Source organism: Plectrocnemia conspersa, unplaced genomic scaffold (genome assembly GCF_051122295.1).
Source record: "Plectrocnemia conspersa isolate PC_06_02 unplaced genomic scaffold, ASM5112229v1 ptg000014l, whole genome shotgun sequence".
Lineage (NCBI taxonomy): Eukaryota > Metazoa > Arthropoda > Insecta > Trichoptera > Polycentropodidae > Plectrocnemia > Plectrocnemia conspersa.
This window is the reverse complement of record NW_028277178.1, coordinates 24,345,401-24,368,759: the sequence shown is the minus strand read 5'-3', so window position 1 is coordinate 24,368,759 and position 23,359 is coordinate 24,345,401. Positions and strand designations below refer to the sequence as shown.

Genomic DNA, 23,359 nt, shown 5'->3' with positions numbered 1-23,359 from the left:
AATTACAAAAAAACGCGAATTAAGTGAAGCTTAAGAGCTAATATATATATTTTAAATACGTATATTGCATATTATGGACAATGTATGTGAAATTATTAAACACATTAATTATTCACGACACGCTGTATAAAATTCTTTGAAATGGTTTAACGAATGTGGTTCTTACATAGCAATGCCAAGAACTGGAAGTAAACGAAAGACAACTGCCCAGGAATATCAAATGTTGGTTCGCGAGTCCCGTAAAAATCGTCGAAAAACGTCTTCAAAGCTGACTGTTGAAGTCTTTGCAAGCAAAGGGCCATTTTTTCATAGACGGTGAAAAGAAAGCTCAGCAATGTGGAACTCAGAGATTGTAAAGCCCGACACAAAACGTGATTTTCAGAAATAAATAAAACACGAAGGCTAGAATGGGTCCGAAAGTCGGAGAAGAATACCTAACTAATTGCGGATCACCCAAAGTCAAATATAATGGCGGAAGCATTATGGTCTGAAGTTGCATGGCAGCAACATGAGTAGGAAATTTGTCACTTGCGAGAGTAGTGTGAATAGTGACATTTACATTTAATGGATAACTACTGGAAAAAATTTCCAAGCAAAGACCACGCTACCATCTGATTTCAGCAAGAAGACGCTCCATGCCATACTTTGCTAAAAGGCAGGTTTGCATCAAATAGTTTGAGGCTTTTAGGATGGTCTACACAGTCACAAGACCTAAATCCTATAGAGCATTTATAGGCAAGATTAAAAGAAAAGCTTGCAAAAAAAAAAAAATTTAAGAATTTGTGGTTTGCAGAATAATTTTTTTGTCACGCTGACTTTATATTATAAAAGCGTACGTGCCAATCAAAGATTTTTTCGGGATTGGGATTACACGCTAATGGATTTAAATATGAGACAGTGACTACATAAATACAAAGCTAGTAGATATCCAAATTACAAATTCCCTGTAATAAAATAATCATTATCATAAAAATAACAGACCACAACATAGTCCGTTACCGCTCAAATCGTTGCATTGGCCGAACGTCAAACTTTCTCTTTTTCCAAAATTGTATATTTTAGTCAGTGTGTTAAGCAGAAAAGCTTCCTTCGATTACTTGTGAGTGACGATCGTGCAAGGATGGCGATTTTTACACATCACCAAAGTTTGTGATAAGGCATCAAAGATGCTCAGCTTCGTTATGCGGAGCGCTTCTTTTAACAAGTTATTGGCAATTCGCATTTGTACAATAAGCTAGCGTCCTAAAAATAGCTTTGTTGTCCAGAATCACGACAAAATGTATTCTTTATTGTTGGAGAGAATTCAACAATTTTTTTAAATATACCTATAAGTCGTATCTAGTGTCTTTTTGCTATTAGAGTTGGGATATAATTCATTGCATTCTCTGCGTATTGTCTATTCAATGAATCATGGAGTAGTGGATTTAGCAAGGCATCAGTGCTTGAGAACGCTCCATTTTAACTTTAATAATAATATATAAAAAATACTATTTTATTCAAATTATTTCACTACATTGAAAACCCCTGAATCCTGGCGTATTGAATTCGATGAAGAGCCTAGAATAGCCACGATTTGGATTGGATAAGGAACGCTTCTTGGAAGAGTATATTTAAACACAACTCGGAGCAGTCATACAACTCGTCTGTGCTTTTTAAAACATTCAACTTTTTTTCCGACGCATTAACTACTGTACAAAACATACTTAGAACATTGACTGACATCAATCATTTACGTCTAGCAACAGATGCGTTTCTTCCATTGTCTTATTGCCCATCTGAGGATCCGGATCGAAAGCAGCAATTAATTTATGACGTGGAAAAGAAGAAAGATTCGTCATTATAAAATTTAATTTACACGACGTTAAACTGTGAAATTGGACTCGGAACGAGTTTGTAAGTCCATAAAATCCAAAAACACGTCTTTGGGAGTGCCTGGTTAGTAGTTGCAATCTATACTACTACACAGGTTAAAAGTGTTATCGAGAAATATTAGCAAAGGTAAAAATTTTACTTAGATTTCTCTTTGAAGTTAGGACTTTTATAAAAAAAAAACTATGCCTAGAATATGCGTTATATAAAAAAATCTCTCAATCCGAAGACATACTGTTAAAAATGTGTTATTTTATATAGTGCTCCAGATTAATTAGCTTTAACTTATTTTATAATATATTATATTTATTCAATTTAGTATTTTCATTAATTATACAGTACATTGGATCGAATATAGAGTTATTCTTTAGTCTTCGATTCCGTTGATAGTCCGAATCCCGGTGCTTGCTAGGAAGCTGTATGTTTAAGAGATTAGCAATTATAATAGGAACGGCACGCGGACCGATGCGATCTGTAAATGTTACATTCCCCGGCGCCTGCTACGCCTGCATACGCTTGCCCTTCATACGTTACCATAGGATGATTATGAAGTATAGTATGTTCATTGAAGGGATGTAATCTAAAATTAAGTTATAGCTTGATTTTTATTCCATATATTTTATCTCATCCATCAGCTTATAATCTATATCGTTTTCAAATGACTTAAGCTCTAAAGTGTATTTCAATATATTTTTCTTCTATTGCATCCATCGTGAGATCCCTAAACTTTTCGATCAGGCGCTTTTCGTCGATAGTTTCAGCGTCTGAACACAACCATTGGTATCTTCAGATGGTATCGCACGACCACGATTGCGAACCTTGCACCGCCAGCTCCTTAAGCACCCACTTATGCTGCTCATTCCGCCGTTTAATATAAAATCCCCATTGATATAAATCGCCTCTTTCTGAAATTATCATAATAATGCATTCGCCGTAGCGGGATTCATTTTATCTACCAGTCGGACGCGGCTCAGCTTCTTAGTTATATTAAAGAATAAAAAATCACGCGCCATTCTTGGAGATCTTGCGGGTAATTCAATTTTATAAATTAACTTCACGTAACCCGTTCTTATGAGTTTTTTAATTTTGTTTTCGCAGAGAGCGCACCGGCGAAGACCTACAAGTTACTGAGTTGAGAAAAAAAATGGAAAAGCTCACATGTCGGCATTCTTACGTATGTCGATTAGTTTCAAATTGACTTGTCAACCACGCACGTTTACATTTTATAGCGAATCCTTTTCACTTGAAATATTTTGGGTGTTTCCCAATATGACAAAAGAAAATATTTAGCTTTTCATCTATCCATATTTTTCTGTTAGCATATAATAAATGTGTAATATATACAATAATATTACTATGACAATCAGATATTTTTCTCAAACACAAACGTGTTCATAAAGTAGTAAACATATATTAATCAATTTTACCCATGAGAAATATAATCTATTCATAATATTAATTGATTTATAAATAAGTATTTATAAAATGTATGCTTGAAATTTGCGTGAGAATACTAATGTTGTATGTATTAAATATCATATGTATAGTCATCTAAGAACAAATAAATCAAAATAATTATGGATTACATCAAACTGTTTTCCATTCATGTGGTTTTGGAAACTGGTGTATGTGTCATGCCATTTTAAATTCCATTTTAAAGTTTTTGGAATATGTCTCGTACCGTATGAAGTCTGGCATTACTGTGACTAGGGGTGGCAAATTACTCGACTTTTTCAATAGTCGAGTATTTCAAATTTTAATACCCAGGTATCCGGGTGTATTTTTGCTAATTTTAGGTACAAATATATCACCTTGGTGCAAACAGTATTAAATTTAAAAACAAATATATTGTTAATAAAATAATATGTTTAATATACTAATGAATTTAAGGTTTCTGCTTAAAATTTATTTTTTGGTATAAAATTACTTGCCAGAGAAAATATTATTTTATTAGAAATTGGTGTCGCATGGATTGATTTTAGAGAATATTAACATTTTTATTATTCAGCAGTTTGTGGTAAAATCCTCCCTGTTTTTTCTCCAAATTATTAGTATTTCTTGGTTTTTTCACCGACATAATTGAGTTGACTTCTATATATTCATCCAAGCGATTATATATTTTTTTTGGCAAACTGTTTTATTGCGCTTTTGTTTGAATATAATAAGAAATCGTTGACGATTCGGATAAACCTTATTTTGTAGAAGAGTGAAATTGCATTTTTGTATCGTCGCTCTTCTATACGTATTTTTTCCAGCAATTCAAGTGATATTAATATAACTTAAATTCTTATATTTATATACAAATATTTCTACTGAAAATAATATATTAGAATTATTTTCACTCATTTTTTTATCGCTAATTTAATTCGGTTCTGTGATAATTAAAATTTCTTCTTCAATATAAAAATAGTAAAAAAGTTGAAGAAATGAGACCAATCAACATGCTACCGTGTATAGAAAAAATAATAGAAGAAGTAGTAATCAAACAATTAAAGGAATTTATTACTTCTCAAAACATAATATGTGAACAACAGTCGGGATTCAGAGAAAAGCATTCCACTGAAACTGCATTACAAGTAGTGATAAATTATTGGCTGTTGGCTAAGGATACAAACAAAATCATTGGAGCAGTTTTCTTGGTTTCAAGAGAGCCTTCGAAACAATAGACAGAAAAATAATGTTAAAGAAATTGGAGAGTATAGGTATAAGTGATATAGTTTTAAGATGGTTTAATAATTACTTATATAAAAGAAAACAAAAAGTTAAAATAAATAATGTATATTCTGAAGAGAAATTAGTGTCTTATGGAGTACCACAAGGGTCTAAATTGGGACCATTGTTATTTGTTTTGTATATTAATGATATAGTTAATAATGTGAAAAAATCTAAAATTCATCTATTTGCGGATGACACATTAATGTATTGCATTGGTGATAACATTAAAGAAATTGTAAATAATTTAAATAATGAATTAAGTATATTAGAAATATGGTTAAAGAATAATGTACTTAAATTAAATGAGAATAAAACTAAATGTATGTTTATTAATTATAAAAATGTGTTAGATAATAGTACCAAAATAGTAATAAATAACTCTAGTATAGAAATAGTGGATAATATAAAATATTTAGGAGTAATTGTTGATACAAAATTAAATTTTAAAGAACATTGTAATTACATATTAAAAAAAATTAATAGAAAAATAGGTTTATTATCTATATTAAGAAATATATTAAGTATAAATACAAAAAAATAATTTACAATAGTATAATATTGCCCCATTTTAATTATTGTGCAACACTATTAAATATGTTAAATAAATTAGACAAACAAATGTTGCAAAAATTACAAAATATGGCAATGAGAGTAATTTTAAATAAAAATAGATTAACTAATTGTAAAAGTATGATTGATAGATTAGAATGGTTGAATGTTCAAGAAATATTGAGTATGAATGTTTTAGTATTTATATATAAGTTAGAAAATAATATGTTACCAGAATATTTTAATAAGTATTTAATAAGAAATAAAGATGTACATAAATATAATACTAGAAATAGAGAAAATTTAAAGATAATTAAGTATAAGAAAACGAGTACGGCTAGGGGAGTTATGTACGGAGGTTTTGATTTATATAATAGTCTTCCAAGAGAAATCCGAAACAGCAAAAATATAACGGGTTTCATAAATGGAATAAAAAAACACCTTCGTACATATAGAAATAAATTATAATATTAAGTCTTTATTATTGTATATTTTTATTTTTTCTTTCTGTTATGTATTTTTTATATATTTTTTATATATGTTTACTAAATTTGTTAGATGTAAAAATTAGCTATTAAGCTAAATAAATTAATAAAATAAATAAATAATTAAGTCTGCCCCAATCTCTTTCATTGATTAATTTTTGGGAAAGCTGAAAACTGTTTTACCATTTAACATTAAACACAATGTTTTTCCCTTTTGGTCTTCAACGTTATTCTGTCAGTAGATTTAAAAAAAATGTTTTTCTTGTTTCAGCCAATGCTTTTTTATATCTAGTAAATTGTGCAAACTTCAAATAAATCTCTTTATCAAAATAAAACGCATTATCTTCATTTTGCACGTAGTATCTGCAAATTCTTTAATGCACACCATAATATAAAAATAATTTTAATTTTACTTAAAAACACTTGATTATTATATTGTTTTACTACAAAGTGTTGATATATGTATATTACATACCTGGCCATTTAAACAGATTTTTTTCTTCAGCAAGATAAATTTATTATTGTGATTTATATTTTATATATAAATACTCGAAATAATTCGAGTAGTCGAGTACTCGAAAACATAGTAAAATTTACTCGGGTTGGCATCCCTAACTGTGACCTTACACTTTAATATATTGTTTTAATCACGGATTTACACAGATCTTTCGTAATAGTTTTAATTCTTAATAATTTATTAAGTCAACTGTGCAAAATCCTGATCTGGGAATGCTTTTCGACTTCGGAGTGGAAAGTATATTCTTTAGTAAAGACGACAGATTACAAAATCATTTTTTTAATCCCTTCGATGGAAAAGTCTTCGGGCTCAAATTTTTCTGAATCTTCATCAATGATTCTGCACCCTATCTTTAGGCGAAATAGTCAGTTATATTTTTTTTTAAATCAATTCTATCAATCAATGTTTTAGAAATAAGATTTAAAATTAAAATATAAGTAATTATTTATTAAAATATTTTTAATTATAAAGAAAAATGTGATAATAATTGGACTGCCCCAATTTGAATTGAAAGTCCTTGAAATATAATAAAGAAGAAAATTAGAGTGCACAAACTATCTTATGTATAAAATCGAAAAAGTGTGGTACAAAGAAATTGAAAATAAATTGATTTCATCCTTGATTAATTCTATGCCGTCGCGTGTTTTATCAGGGTTAAAAGCTAAAGGGGTACAACAAAATATAAATAAAAAAATATTAGTAATAATACAAGTTGTCTTTTTGAGTTTCATTTTTTAAAAATAGTTTTTGAATTTACTAATGAATTTCAATTTTTTCACTTAAGTATCTAAAAATGTTATCTAATCCTTTTTTATATTTTACATTCATTTTTAATTTTTTTTAATTTATATTTTTATGTGTAATACTTTAAAAAACCTTTAAAAAATATTAATTTATTTAAACTATAATACGTTTTTAGTTTCATATGAAACATGATAATTTTGAATGTGTCACTGGTTATAGACTTTTCATATTGCAATGAAAGATTTACATAAAATAAATCATCTAACTCTCAAATTATACATGTAGTATCTTTATCCTTGACTCATAATTGTATAAAATTTACCCTTACACCATTTCAGTTAAAAGAAAAGTATATTTAAAAGAACAACGCATTTTTATGTGTAACATTTAATTCTAATAAAATCAAAAGTAATACTTTATTTATGTAATTGCTTGTTACATACCTCAAAAAATGTGTATATTTAACTCCTTGATTTTTTAATATTAATTATTTCATATATGAATGTAAAGAAAGCCATAAATAAATATTTTTATTTGTATTATTTTTTTACAAGAACCTGTCAATTATAATTCCGATCGTTCACCACAGATTAGGTTAACTTAAAGTTTTTTAATCTCACAAAATAATATCGTGATGATTGATTCAAATAATATTAAAAAAAATATTTTTTTACTCTTCGAAAAACTATCTCTAGGGAGCTATGAGATTTATTACAAACTAATTGCTCTTTCTTGACAATTTAATTATACAGCAACCATCATTAAACGTGCACTAAAATATCTATAGATATGTATATACATAAATTTAAAATAGATTTCTACATAATGTTTTTTTATTAAAGTTTAGTTAGCTTTATAGCAATATCCATTATTACGTAAAACTCAAAAAAAAACATTTCTTCTTCTAATGAGATTTGTGTCTTGAATGATAAGATATGCTATTTCTTTGAAAAAAAAGTAAATTGTTTAACGTTGATTTTTAAATTTACTTGATATTAAATGTGAAATTAATTGAGTAAGACTAAGTTTGGATTATCATGGCAATCAAGTTTTTTTCCATGTTATAATATTTGGAAATAAAACGCAACTTATTTATATTTTATCTATATTTAATAAAAACCAAACCCCAACACCACGTCAGATTTTCTATTTGCATAGTACCAAAGGTTGTTATTAGCAATATTATCAACATGATGGCCATTACAAATGGTTACACGTAATGATAAAGGAGATCAGCGTGTTGTTCAGGGGCCCGGTCACGATCTTCGGTCGCCGGCGAAGAAACATCCGTCTCTATCCAGCTCTGCGGTTTCCACAAAGTAGCTGATCCTATATACAACATCCTCGCTTTTAACTCGCCCGTTAAATTATTGCCTATCTAGATGGAAAATCTTATCTGGATTATAACGATCTGGCTGATTTATCAGAGCTCAACAATTCGACCGCTCGCGCTTGCACGTTTAACGGAACAAGATGTCAATACCTCATTTTTATCTATTATATCACGTTAATATTTTTTATTATTGCATAAATAAAATATTAATAAACCGTTTTTTTTTCCAGCTGTCACCGTGCGATACCTCACAAAGCGATATATAGGAGAATACTGTTCGACAGGAGGTGAGTACTTATTTATTATCCACATTTATGTGCATAAATCCTTGTTGAACTTTAAAATATTTAAATTCAGTGCACATATAAAAATTACTTACGCATCATATTCTATAATAATTAAATATATAAATATTTGTTTCAAATCAGAAATGATATAAAAAGTTATAAAAAATAATGATACGTGACAAGAATCACGCTGTATCTAAAAATTTGACGTAATTTAAGTCAAACCTCATATTATTCAATTTTTATCTAAATATTATATAATACATTGGTCTTATTCCATGTTTAAATTATATTATAAAAACACGTAACAATTTGTCATTGTATGAAAATGCTCTGAATATAAAAGCTTTTGAAAGCTTTGACTTTCCCTCTCGGTTCGCACGAGCTCTCAGGCTGACAGATCGAATCTTTCCTGAAAGAAACTCTACGGCGAGAAAACACAGATGAGAGACCCCATGATAGATATTTAATAAGAGAGCAAATAGGTTGTGAGACCTTCTCACGAGATCGGAGCTTTTTATTGCCAGGCGTTGGTGTTGCACTGCCCCGGGGACACGCCATTGTCCGGACGCTCGCGAACCGGTAATGAGCGCCACTGCAAAAATTAGATTAAAAAATCTACCTTGGAAAGTAAAACGATATATATATATATATATATATATATATATATATATATATATATATATATATATATATATATATATATATATATATACACTACTCGATTATATATATAGACTGATCTCTGAATATATATTAACAAATAAAATACTCTTCTAAGCTTTCACAGTAATTATTCATATATAACAGCGTTTCCCAACATTGTTTTTTGTAGTACATCACGCTTAATTGTACCACTTCGTAAAAATTATTGTATTTCGAGATATTTGTTATTCTATTTGCATTATATATTTTATAAGGTGACTATATTTCCCAGAATTCAATTTATATAGGTTTAAAAAAATTACCAAAGGTTTTATTTTTTCTGATAACAATGTGACATTTGAACTTTACATATCACAATGTTTTTTTTAAATTAAAAGTGCCGAAGCTCATTTCTTGTTGAAATTCTAAACCAGGACATTTAAAGAAGTATTATATTTTTTTTAACAACTAATTTTTATTAAAAAAAATTACATAGAATTAAATTTAATTATTCGTATAAAAAAAATAAAATGCACCGCAGGCAATTTTTTCCAAAAATTACCGATATAAATAGAAAATATATGTTCTATATAAAATTAATTAAACACGGTAAATGTAAAAATTCTTCTGATAAAAATGAGACAATTTACACTTTCATTTTTACAAATTTACAGCAGCGCCGCAGGCGAAATTTTTGTTTTAAATATAATAATATTAATGAAATTGTATTTAAAAATATTTTTATTACCGAAATTTTCTATTTATTATCGAAAATAATAGTTATGAAAGTGTTGCTTAAGATTATAATACATTATTATCAAGTTATAAGTTTAATTTTTAAACAAATTTTACGACAATATAAACACAATTATATAAACAAAGTAAATTTTATGAGATCCTTGTGCTTGTTTCGAAGAACATAATTTTTTGAAATTTGGTTCAAAAGATGTGAGATATACCCTTAAAACTACACCTGCGTCAAATTTGTTTCGATACTTATTTTTTAAAAAAACATATAAAGAAAAAGCTCTTTCTAATAATTCCGTACTAGTGAACGGCAATAAGAATTTGAGAACTTTTTCAGAAAGTTCTTCATATTCTTTATCGATGTTTAACCAAAAATTAATTAAATTGTTTCGTTCGAATATTACTTCTTCGAATGTCACTTGATAAGTCTATTAAATTTTCTTTATCTTTTATTGATAACGATGAAGCTTTTTCTAAATTTTCTACATAGAAGTGGTTTGAAATCCAATTATTATCTTTGTTTTCTGGTTTTGGAGAATACTTCATGAAAGACGATTTTAATCCTGTTAAATGAACTATTATATGTTTTCGTAAATCTTGAGACAAGCTAACCTTATTTTCAAACAAAAAAGTATCTATGGTTTCAAATACTTCCGGTTGATTGTTTTCGATACACTGTTTCCAAAAATCAAATTTTTTATACATACTTTCAATTTTATCATTAACACTAAAGATCGTCATTGAGCTTTTCTGAAAAATTACATTTAGGAAAAATACAATAGTTTAAATGATATTTTTATGGCTGATTTTTTTTTACTTTTTATGTCCGTCATTACTGATTATTTTTCGCGTACCACCGGTAGTATGCGTTCCACAGGTTGGGAACCGCTGATATATAGTATACACTGATTCAAATTTAACTTTGTTGTCAATCGGTTTATTAGGATTCATAGATAAATTTTAAATTGTATATTTGTTATTTTAAGAAATAGTTTTCTTACGAGGTAGAGAAAATGTAATTATTAATATCGGCATCATTGGCCAGTTGAAATGGCCACGTAAGTTTCCCTGCAGCCAAATGAATAGATCGATGGTCAACAATAACGTCTTCCTGCGTTTCTATTCCCAAGCTCTCAGAGGAGAGGAGAGAACTCCGGGCGCCGAGATTTGTTCTACGATTAGGTCGTGACACCGATGTAATTTTTCAAGCGCACTCCAAAGGCACCGGCCGTGATTAATACACATTGCGATACCCCTGCCACGATGACATGTCGCTCGTGACGAATACCGAACAAGAAATGATTGTGACCAAAGATTGGCCGATGCTTAAACATTTCTTAACTATTGTACGAAAAAAACACAAAATATCTCATTCAGACCTCTTGAGAGGAGAGGGGAAAGGAGACAAATTCCGATAAAAATAAAAACTAATTTGAGCTAAACTACAGTTGTTTGTGATCTACCTATATACTGATGTATTATATTTCAGGTATAAGTTCCCTTAGCCCTTTTTATACATATTATATAATAAATAAAAGGAGTGGAACATTGCCTTCAAAATCACCCACTTTTTAGGTAGTAAACATTGTTATTCAAAGGGACAGATTATAGTTTTTGCCGCGGCTCCGTCTGTGCTAAATTTGTTTGAAATATTGGGCGTAAAAATCTTTATTAATTAGCTAAAAAAATTATTATTGCTTATTATTTTATTTTATTTTTCTATCTACTTATCAGACACCCCTCGCACAATACATTACTTATTATCGCACACTTTCTACGAGGGAGAAAAAGTTGCACCGAGACTAGCCCAGGGCTGCCGGCTAACTAGCTGGACAGCACAATGTGCACGTGAAATACGACGGGCTAGGCAATAATAATGCCCAGATTAATAATAATAAGTCGAACGGAAAACACCCGAGAAAGAGAGAGAGACGATCGTATCGCACCGGCGCGAGCTTTGCAGATAGGACGCCGTTGGCGAGCTTAAAAGCTCCAATAGACGAATCAATGTAGCGAAATGGGGCGTTGTAAAAATTTATTGCGCTCGATTCCCGACGCGCGTTGATCTCATGTGTAGATATTCTGCCAGAACACACGATGTGCAGCCGCCAATGATTAACAAATCTGGTTAATTATATGCTTAGAAATACTATACTACAGTAACTCTTAAGTTTCATTAAAGAAACTTTACAATAATAAATAATTTTTTTTGTCTGCCTGATTTAGTTGCTTAGCTCGAGATGTAATTTAAAATCGACATTGAGATGAGCATTCATTTTGGTTATTATTAAGCCACTGTTCTTGTAACTTAAGAAATTGGGAATTGAAGCTGCTTGGAGCCAAAAACCCACATGCTTAGTTTCTATCCCTTACAGATCTTATAAATCCAAATACATCAGAAGAACATTAGGTATAGTATTCTTGAATAATTAATATAAGATCTAGTAATCTTTTTGAATTCAAAAAAATTAAAAACATAATGAGATAACTACTGTTTTTTTTCATTGTTTAATTTTCTTATAATATGAACGTGATGCAACTGGCATCATATCTTTAATAATAAAAATATTTCATGAACTTATATATTAATTGGTGAAATATTAAAAAATTAACGTTTCGAAAATTTTTTTTTCTTATTAAGACCTTCATGAAATAAATTCATACTATAATAGTTATTTAAATAATTTGAATGCCACATTTTAATAATTTAATTGCTTTATATTTTATAATACATGGTTTCCCAAACTATGTACCGCGGAACACCAAAATAGGTGTCTCTCGGAGCCTAAATAGATATTTTACAAAAATTTGGAATAAATTTAAAAAAATTGTTAGTCTTGCTAATACATAAAAATTGTTCATAAATCTGATAAAAAAGCTTGAAAATAAGTGTTAAATATTCAACATTGATAGTGTATAAATTCTGGAGGGAATAGTTTTAGAAGTCGATGCTATTTTTTTTACTTTAAAATTTGATCAAATTTTAAAAATATTTTTCGTTAATTATTCACACGATATTAGTGCTTGTTATGCGAATTTTATAAATATAATAAAATATTTTATTTTATTTTAATAAAAAATTCTTCAAACGTCGTAACTATACTTCAAAGTAACTAAATAACATCAATGAAACGTGTTGTAAAAAGTATATACAAAACTTCAAAATAAATTTTAAGAATACTGTTTGCTTAAAATCGGTTTCAAGTTTTATGTAAAAAAATATTTTTCTTGCAGATCAACTATATTGATCTATAGCATCCAGAGATAATCGTGATTATAAATATCGGGTTATGATTAAAGAGTTTGATGTATTCGAAATGTCTGGTGAAAAGACAGCAAAATTTATTACAATTTAGGGATGACTTGTATTTAATTAAATGCTATTATAGTTAAAAACGTATTTCAATGCTGTTTAAAATATTATTTTAATAAATAGATCATTTTTAGATGTAGTTATTGTATTTTCATTTGATTATTACGTGGATTTCAAGGAAAATATAACATATATTATTTACTGACAGTTTGTTCAATATTTCGACAGTGATTGTCCTGCCATGATCACAAAACTTTGATTTCTTAAAATTTGTGATCATTACTGCCAAAATAAAAATCAGTAAGGCTTTCAAAAAATATGCATAAAAACATATTCAATATATATCTGTATATTTATAGAATCAATTCTAACTATAAAATGTCTTTAAATATATCCTAATTTGTTCTTAAATAAACCTCTAAGAAAAAAATTTGCAATAGAGCGTTTTATAAAAAAATTTATCGGAAAAGTATTTCATTCATATTATTGCTTTATAAATTTAGTATATTATAGAATTGATTTTTCTCCTACAGATGAAAGCATTATAGTTCAGTCCTTGTCTCGGATTCAGTCCAGTGAATATGCATTAAAAATATGTAATTTAATGTAATATAAAAAATGAGTTAGTTAGTTGCTTAGACCAAGTTTCAAGAAAAAAAAAAGATTAACGGCCAATGAGCGCGCGGTCTGAATCGGCATTCAACTTTACCGCTTAATAAATGTTTGAACGACTCTTGCCTTTGATTTTTCTGCCCTCGGAAGCTACGTTTCGTTACCAATACCTAAATAGGCGAAGGAGTAAATAAATAATACATTATTTCTATCGAATAAAAACAGCTGTAATTAGTATATGCTTTTTGGTAAATTAAAATATATATTTGATCTAATACTGTCATATTTACATTAGCAATTATTTTTTAGAAATATCAGCAGATACAATATATAAACAATTATTTTGTTACAAAATTTTTTACCCATAACAATACAAAATTATTTAATAAGAATAATTTTTTAATTGAAAGACATCTGACGTATAATTACGAAAATGCATTACTTTAAATGAAAGCAAAATGTTACTTTTACAAACCTTTCTCAAAAGAAAGGTTTACATTATTACGTAATATTGTATCTGATGTCTTACCCTAAAATTACTTACCATTATTTTATTTTATTAATATTTATTGCATGTTAGAATTTAATAATAATATTTTGACAATCATTATCAAATTTGTATTATAGTTACCACAAAATTATGAATTTGGTATTATTTTGCTATTATTAAAAGCAAACAAAATCTCTTATCTAGTTTACGATTTTTTACACTTTTCTTACCTTAAATCAATTACTAAGAATTAGATTAATTTAACTACTCAAACATATTTAATAACTATTTGTATCTTAAAATGCTTTTTATATAAATTTAACCCATTTTAAATTTTTTATATATCGTTACAGGTGTTCATAATTTAATTATTTATTACAGTGATTATTTCGAGTTTAAAGAATGTTAAAATTTATAGCTATGTATTTAATTATGTTTCGCTTTTATCTCTAGTTTATAAATCCTCTTCTTTGCTGAAGGCATCTGACTTATGATAGGAATTTGTTTATGATCTCGAAAATCGTCGGTAACGTTTACTTTCCCATTCCATAAGCTGTGATGTATTTTCTAGTTTAGAAATGTGTAAAGTCAAGTGTTTTATATTTAGTTCGAGATAACCATCTTGACGCGCAGCACAAAGTTATATTCATGTTTTTTCGTAAATATTTTCCACGATTAATATTAACATCTGACAAGTTGTTTTCACTACTATTACATGCACTCGAGAAGGGTTAAATCCAATGCGCATGTTTGATGCAAACTTTTCGACGCAAACAACTGACAGAAACGGGTCGTTTACACTCAAACACGCTGACAAATAGACTGAAGCAACACGTGGAAAGTCTGCTAAGGCTTTCGACACTTCACCAACACTTCCTTACACGTCGGACAGTTCTAATTCTAGCATCTGTGCTACATGGCTTTTACTTTCCTCGATGCCCATCGACACCGTGATCCACTGGTGCGTTCCAAAGTGCGCATTTCTGGCATATTTCCAGACAATGCCTAGTGTGTCGAAATGACGTTTTAATCTTCACCGTTGTCACTTTCATCCGATGACAAATGGCCCTTGTAGTGCGAAGGTGATCACTGCCGGAAAGCTCTTTTCGAAATTTATGATCGAAAACTACAAGCACCTGTCGTTAATTAACCGCATCAGTTGCCAGACACTGCGATCGAAAGTTTACACTTCCGCGATTTGAGATTCTGGTTAGAGATAGTGATTTTTTATTGAGACTATGATATCTCAACCATTTCAAAGAGTAGCATTGATCAATTGTCTATAGAAGCGATTAAAGAAATATAATAATTAATTAATGATATTATGTTGATGCTAACAAGTTGCTTGCAGAATATATTTCTAAAGCTTAATAAAATAATATATAAAGATGTATATAAAAAACTAACTACAATTTTAAATATATATTAAAGACACACTTAACTGCTATTGTCAATCTTTAACTTCGGACAATTATATAATTAGGTTAATTTTAATCCATAAAAGGTATATATCTAATATACCTTGAATATTCAACTTTAATTTTAAACAAAGATATTACTTGCTTTTCACGTAACATAAAACGTACTTAAACTTTATATTCTACACCTCAACATCGGCAAAGCGTTTGAAGAAAAGCTTCCGCGTGCTTGAATGCATCTGAACAGTGAACACTGAAAAAAAATCTGCGGTACACAATGCATGTTCCAAAGCCGCGATCCGTTTTTCATCCCGTGTTTCTATTCTACCTGTTCATATAATATTAAATACAGATATAATATTTGCATGCACTTTGACTTTACACGTACGAAGCACTACTACCTGTGGCTAGAGTCGTGACTCTACTTTTTTTATCCGACTTTAATAAAAATCTGCACAACCGGGAACGGTTTCTATAAAAAGACAAACCCTCCCAGAAAAGCAATACAATAGCCACGGTCTATTGTGAATATGTAATATCACACACAAGTAGTATATATAACATAATAAATCTCTAGCATCTTGCTTTTCGCAACGTTTCTCCGATCGTTCCCTTTGATACGAACTCCAATCTCAATCTAGAAACGGTTATGTAACAATTCTGTTTTGTCTCGTTAATTTTGCCATCGAGAATATTGTTCTTATTATGATATTATATAATTAGGAAAAACTACTTTTCTTGTGAACGTTCAGCGCAGACACAATGCTTGTGACAAGTATTAAATCTGATATAATATTCACGCGTATTATCTTAGAAATGGATCTGTTGCGTTGTTGGTGAACAAAAAACTATAATAAACACTGCGTTATAAATGGATATTATATAATAATAATTAGTTGAAATTATGGGCTCATATTTCATATGAATTCGGATTGTTTTTAACTGATTAGGTTTCCCATATTTTCCAAATATCGAGATAGATTAACTAAATACACATTAGATAAGTTTTTGTATATAATTTGCAATTGTAAAATAGGGTACTAGATATTATAAAAACCTTTATATTTGATTGTCTAAATTAAAATATTATTAATGTTAGATAGAAACCTACTACGTTCGTATAATTTCCTGATGCATTTAATGTTACTTTAAATTAAAAAGGTCTAATAATTTATATTTAAAAAGTCTAAGCACCACTGGCTAGTCATGAATTTGTGTATTGAAACGTGATCAGCGTCTGACCGTGACATCCATTTGTGCGGCAGATCATTGATCGATCTTTTATCTGCTCGTAACAAAGCTTAATGGTGTCCATCATCGGTGTTCAAGTGCTCAGCTACCGACGTTTCTTTTCGTTGCAACATGTACGATCACTTTCTTTCTCTTATCTAGTCCAATAAATTAATCATGTCGGTAAATGAAACACGGTTCGTTTAAAAAAACAATAACTTATGCGTGTATTTGTTCATTGTACGATTACGCCCACCGTCGTCGTGTCCATCAATTTATAATCATGTACAATACCATCATCGTTGTATATAATAATATATAATTTAGAACATTTTTATGTCTGCCTTAAAATAATAGTAATGAGTATACAACATTCAGATTTTGCAAAAAAAATAACCATAGATTCATTTTTCTTCTTCACAATGCGTCTGACATTGACCTTCCTCTTTTAGACATCCCTCTACGTTTCCAATTACAACTATCTGATCTAAATTTTCTTTTCCTCTCGTGGCATTGTATCTAAAGAACTACATATTCGACAGTTTGTCCTCGATGTGAAGCTCTTCATTGATTGACAGATTGATCGTCTTTGTAATACAAAATATTTGGGTCATTATTATTCAATACGACAATTCGAACTCATCGATTCTTCTTTTTTTTTAAAAAAGCGAAATAATATGTAGTATGCACTTCAATGTATAATAATAATCTCTGATGGCTTTTCCATATTACTTTAGGAGATGACAAAAGTTAGATAATTTATCATCTCAAGATCCAAAGAGAATTAGTATTTTTCAAGAGGTGCATGTACAATGATTTTTCGTCCTCGATATTCGCACACGCGACAGGGGCGTATCCTCCCGATCTTGACCTGTATCCGATTCGACGGTGATTTATCGTTTCACATTTCGAATGTCGTCTCCGTGACCCGCGCCAGCGAAAGAAGAACGCCAGAAAGAACGAAAGAAAGCCGAGTCCCATTGTCCGAGCAGGAGAGTCGTGACTTCCGCGGCACACACGATATCATAACCGAGGACCGACCTCCACGTGGGGTGGATTAATTAAACGGTCGTGATCCCTCCATAACGGTCATCGTCTAAGTCATCTCGAATCATTTATCGACGTGTCCGATCTGCGGTAGATCCGGCGGGATCGATATCACTCCCCGGACTGTGAAAACTCCCATCGATCATTCATCATACATACAACAGGAACTCAATCATTGACAAAACCAGTTTAAAATATCGTCGTATAATTTGTTAATCATTTGAGAATAGGGTGATTGCTTTAGCTGGATCAAATCAAACTTTTCTTGCTTTTCTCAGTCAATTCAGCGTAGTCCGCTTAAAACGAGTTCGGCTGAACTCTCATTATTCCAAGCTAGATTACTCTTTATAGATTTTAAATCGATACAACCTGCAACGTCGTCATTTTATCAAATACACAATCCAAGCTTCGTTTGCTGAGCTATTTAGCACCGACTATTGTATTTGTTCAAGTGCTTTGTAACTGCTAATATACACATACACATACAATCCATCAGTGCACATCGGCGACAGGTGCAAAAACAACCATAATTTATGTACAATGAAGAGATTCTCATATATTACGCTATTAAGCCAAAAACATCGGCAGGACAATAGACCCTTTTGTCTTTTATAGATCATATTAAAAAACAAAAGCTTCACGTGTATGACAATTGAAGAAAGTAATCTTTTTTGTAAAAAAAAAACACTTCTCTTGCCAAACGAGCATGATTCAGTCATAAATATCAAAAAGTTTATTTAATCAGTACTGTTTCAAAATCTGGCAAACGCAACGCTCAGACGATTAATTGGTTGTGGCACTAAAAGTGTGCGAGCCCTTAATCTCTCTCAGTTGGGGCCATGTGTATAAATGGCTGATACACTAGCCCAATTATTACTCCAGATAACACGTCAAGACTTTAACTGAGCTTTTCAACATAGACTCGCTGAATTTGTACAAATTCAAATTCAAGAAGAAGCCCAGTGTCTAGTTCGAGGCGCTCGTGAATTTTAATTAAACACCACCATCAAAGTGTACGCAAAGTGTAGAATACAAGACATTAAGCGTGATTCTCCAGACCACAGTAGGTAGATGATTTCCCAAATGTCTTCTATACTGTGGATTATTTAATTATGTTCCCAAAATTTTCGGAAAAGGTCTTCTCTTTCATTAATCCAAGGTGACTAGACGTCTTACTCAAACATTGTCTTTCTTTGTCCTCGAACAAAAATGTATGAGGTGACCTTTTCTTAGCTTTCACGGTATCCCTAAATTTAAAAAAATTCTCTTCCTTTGATATATACAAAATCTAGTCAGCTTAATTAATCCAAATTTCAGATAGGACACTGACAACGAACAAGAGACCAAAAAGAGTTGATTCTTACAATCGCAAAGCTATTCGACTCTTCCTCATTCGATGATAACACCTGCATGTTTATGGTATACCAATATATGTGTACAACAAACCGTATATCAAACTAATATTTTTACGTCTTACTAGCCATATAAATTGCACCACTGGGCTACTGCGGAATCGATATAACGGTTATTCTATTGAAAATCTTTCAACACGTTAATTCTTTTATTGCCATTTGCGCAATTAAATTCGCTAAAGAATGTGTACTTAATAAATCTTTTTTAGGCCTTTAAATACGTACAAGGATCTAATGTTGACAAAAGCCCGTTTTCTTTCTCTAAAATATTTTTTTTTTTCAATAGATTTTATTTAGTAAGAATCTAACTACATTTAGCCTTTTATATTTTAAATAAAAAATAACGAAGGAACATATATAAACATAAACATGCTTTTATACAAAGTTATAAATATAATTATAATAAAACACAATATATTTTTAGGTTTGGTGACCCTTAGGGGTGTGACTCGCAGCCAGTAAGACGCATGTGGATTAATAATATTACTATGGTGGGCGAATATCGTTTTTTTTTTTTTCGAGCAATGGTATAAAATCTGGCGCAGGGATGATGTCCGTGGAAGATCCTCATGGGTCTTGTAGATGGCAGTAGTAGTGTCTTGGTACAAGTTCCTAGGCGCGTCTGGATGTCTTCGTTGGAGACCAGCCTTTTGTATTCAGAGCTGCAAATCTTGCTTACGAATCACAATCATGCAGCGATCATCCAGCTAATCGTTGCATCTGCTTTTTAGAACAACGAAATATTAGAAAGTGACATTTGCTTGATGGACATCTCCGAGGTCGAATTGAACAACGGGAATGTTGTAGCATTGCGGTGTTTTTTGTCTTCCGGTGTAACAAATAAATATGCATTCAATGCACCGAAGAATCCTTGCATGTTATTTATCGAAAACCCTATTTTTCTAGTCGTAACGAGGGCCTTTGTATGATCCCACTATTGTCTAGTTTATCCTTATTGATGAATAATCATTTTTGGTCACAGATTCAAGAATAGTATGACCCACAATATCAGTAGAAATCCTGTAAAATAAGTTACTTATATCAACTTGTATGTATGTATATATTTTACGTATATTTTTATAGTGAATAAATCATCCAAATGTTCTTAAATTGCCTTTTTACTGTTGTGGTTTAAAATAAAATATTAGAGTTTTAAAATGTATTTTTCAAGGTCTATCGCTTCATTGCACAACCACTTCGTAGTCTTCCGATTTCCGCATTTCGCTCTTTCGCCAATCCGTTTCGACGTGAAGAAAATATTAATAATAATCGGACGTATGACGTTCCGTGGAAATATTTAGACGCAATTACAACCCTCTAATTTATGGTTGTTATACCGCCGCGACCATAATTTTCCATTCGCCATGTGACGTGAATTTATTGTGGAAATTCCGATTTACCAGTATACACGCGCTGCTAATGACATCGTCGCTTCCGATCAAGACCACTTTCGAACACTTTTTAACCATATATTTCATTTAAATAGATTACGTAGACTGAACTTTATTTGTGTTTTTTTTTTCAGACATGCTGTACCGACACAACATCACGTTCGACAACGTAGTGTCCGAAATTGAAATATTAGACACGTCCAAATGCACGGTAAGAATGATTAATTTACTTATGTTTTTATACACCTACTAAAAAATAGTCGATTGATTAATTACCGCTCGTGAATCTTATCAGCGATGAATTAATACGGTTAGATGAGTTAATTATCCCATGGAGGTGGTTATAAATCGATTTGTGCACACATAATAAACATGCCATATTAAAATGTTATCTATAATATTAAATAATGTTACGATGAGTGTGTATTTTTCACTTAACTTATATGTTCACTAGTGAAAACATAATTTTACTAACTGTTACAGCGTTCACATCTATTAATTAAAAACCAACAATTACGTTGCTTTTTTTAGACGTTTCTTAGAGCAGCATATAACTAGCAGAAAAATACCAAATAAAATCCACTTCCTTTTTTTTAGAACCGTGAATTTTATTTGTTGAAAAACTATATTAGAAAGTTTCGAACACACATACTACATTTTATTGTGATTTGACAATAGATACATGGAGTTAAATTGCAAAATATTGTGCAATAGTTGTGATTGCGGTGATCGGCAAACGATTTGTTCGTAATCTGATCTTGTAATGTTGAGTGAATACTATGAATATCCAAATATTTTTTTACAGAATATAAAAGCATATTGTACTTATTATCATGAAGTATTCAGGAAGAGGTTTATAGCATGGTTTTTAAAGCTCTGTATTCATACATTTTTTTCCGAATCTATGAGTGTCTATCGGAAGCTATAGCACCACGATTATAGAAACACATTGTCAAAGATTACCATAAACGCGCACTGCATTCAGAAAGGGCATATCGTATACCTCACGCGCTGTGGTTGTTGATTTATAGTGTAAGGTCAGAGCGCGGTCTGTCAGGGGCTATTGTTCCGAGGGCACGTGGTTCGGTTACCTCAGCGGCCTATAAAGATCGGCTTCGAGCTTTTGTAATAATAACTACGTTACTTATTGCAATATTGTGTGTATGTGCTGCTTGCGGTTTCTGGGAATAGCCGAAGAATGCAAGACCGGCAATCAATTGTGTGATATCGCCGGAGACGTATCATTTCGGAGGTAAATCAATTGGCCGGTCTGGAGCTACCAGAATCGAGGGTAGCGAAAGACAGAAATGGAAGCTCTACTGCGGCTTTTAAAGTAGATAAATTTGTGATATCCTCAAAAAAACAAACATCTTCTGAGTCATATTTTTCAGTGAAGTTGTATTTTCCCTAGTAATGTCCAAATACATTTTTTCCCAGTTACCCAAAAATAACGAGACTTTCCTTACAACTTTTTTTCAATATTTTTACACCAAATTTTGATCGCCTTCAAAGTTCTCTCCATTGACCAATATGTATTTCTCGAAACTTTTTTTCCGTTGCTCAAAACAGTTGTGGAATTCACATAATGGAATGTATTTTACCCCCTCCAGCGATTTTTATTTTACCTCGCAAATTTTAACTTCATTTAAAGTCACAAGGGGCCAGGTCAGATGAATAAGGTGAATGAATAATCGTTGGCATTCCATTTTTGCTCAAAAACTGCCTCATAGACAACGTGGTATTAGCCGATGTGTCATGATGGAAGAACCAGTTCCATGTGTGCCAAAAATCCACACTTTTTTTTCTGATGCTATCTCTCAACCTTTTCAATAACTCCATGTAGAAGGCCATGATCTTCACTGACGAGGGTGTTGATTTTTTCAATATCGTTAGCCCTTAAAGTTAATGGTTGCTTAGAACGAAGTTGGTCTTCAATTATCATTTTGCTCCTTTTAAACCCCAAAAACCAGTCGTATTCCCGAGCTTTACTCAAAGCATCATCTTTGTAGCTTTACTCAAAGCTGTATGAAGCATTATAAGAGTTTCCGCAGCTGTTTTCCCCAACATAAAAAAAAAATTACCGCCGCGCATTAGTATCGAGCGTCAGCCATCTCACGTTTTCGCCACTTGGGTAAAAGTTATTCTGGTAAAAAATTGTTACGTACAAATGGGTGCTCTCACGGCAACGGACTCATGCTGGTTTCTTCTACAATACTTCACCACGCAGAATACGTTAGCCAAACGTCCCTGTCCTCCACAGCCCGAGTCTCGTTACTTTTGGATCCATCCTCATATATATTTTTAATAGCAAAAATTCAATTTATTTTATTCAAGTTATATTCTGCTCTAAAATGTCTATGAAATTCGATTTAATAGTTGCGAAACGTTCATGTTCTGTTCAAACCTAAACCTAGCTCACAGGGGAAAATAAGCAGGAGGATAGACGTGACATCTCGCATATTGTATATTCAAACCATTTCTGATATAAGAGTGTTAGTTAAAGTATATTCAAACCGAATTTCGGTCAATAGGAGGGCGCAAATACAATTATCACT

The 23,359-nt window shown here is 30.9% G+C and overlaps 1 protein-coding gene across 3 annotated transcripts in view; it reads left to right on the top strand.

Annotated features, from left to right (window-relative positions):
• The window catches only part of LOC148226595 (ras-related and estrogen-regulated growth inhibitor-like protein A), a 186,453-nt gene that overhangs the window by 147,745 nt on the left and 15,349 nt on the right, over window positions 1–23,359 (top strand). For all 3 annotated transcript variants that reach the window (XM_088204315.1, XM_088204316.1, XM_088204314.1), the window contains 2 exons: window positions 8,443–8,499; window positions 20,939–21,015. In XM_088204315.1, the coding sequence (XP_088060441.1) occupies window positions 8,443–8,499; window positions 20,939–21,015 (134 nt within the window). The remainder of the gene's footprint in view (window positions 1–8,442; window positions 8,500–20,938; window positions 21,016–23,359) is intronic.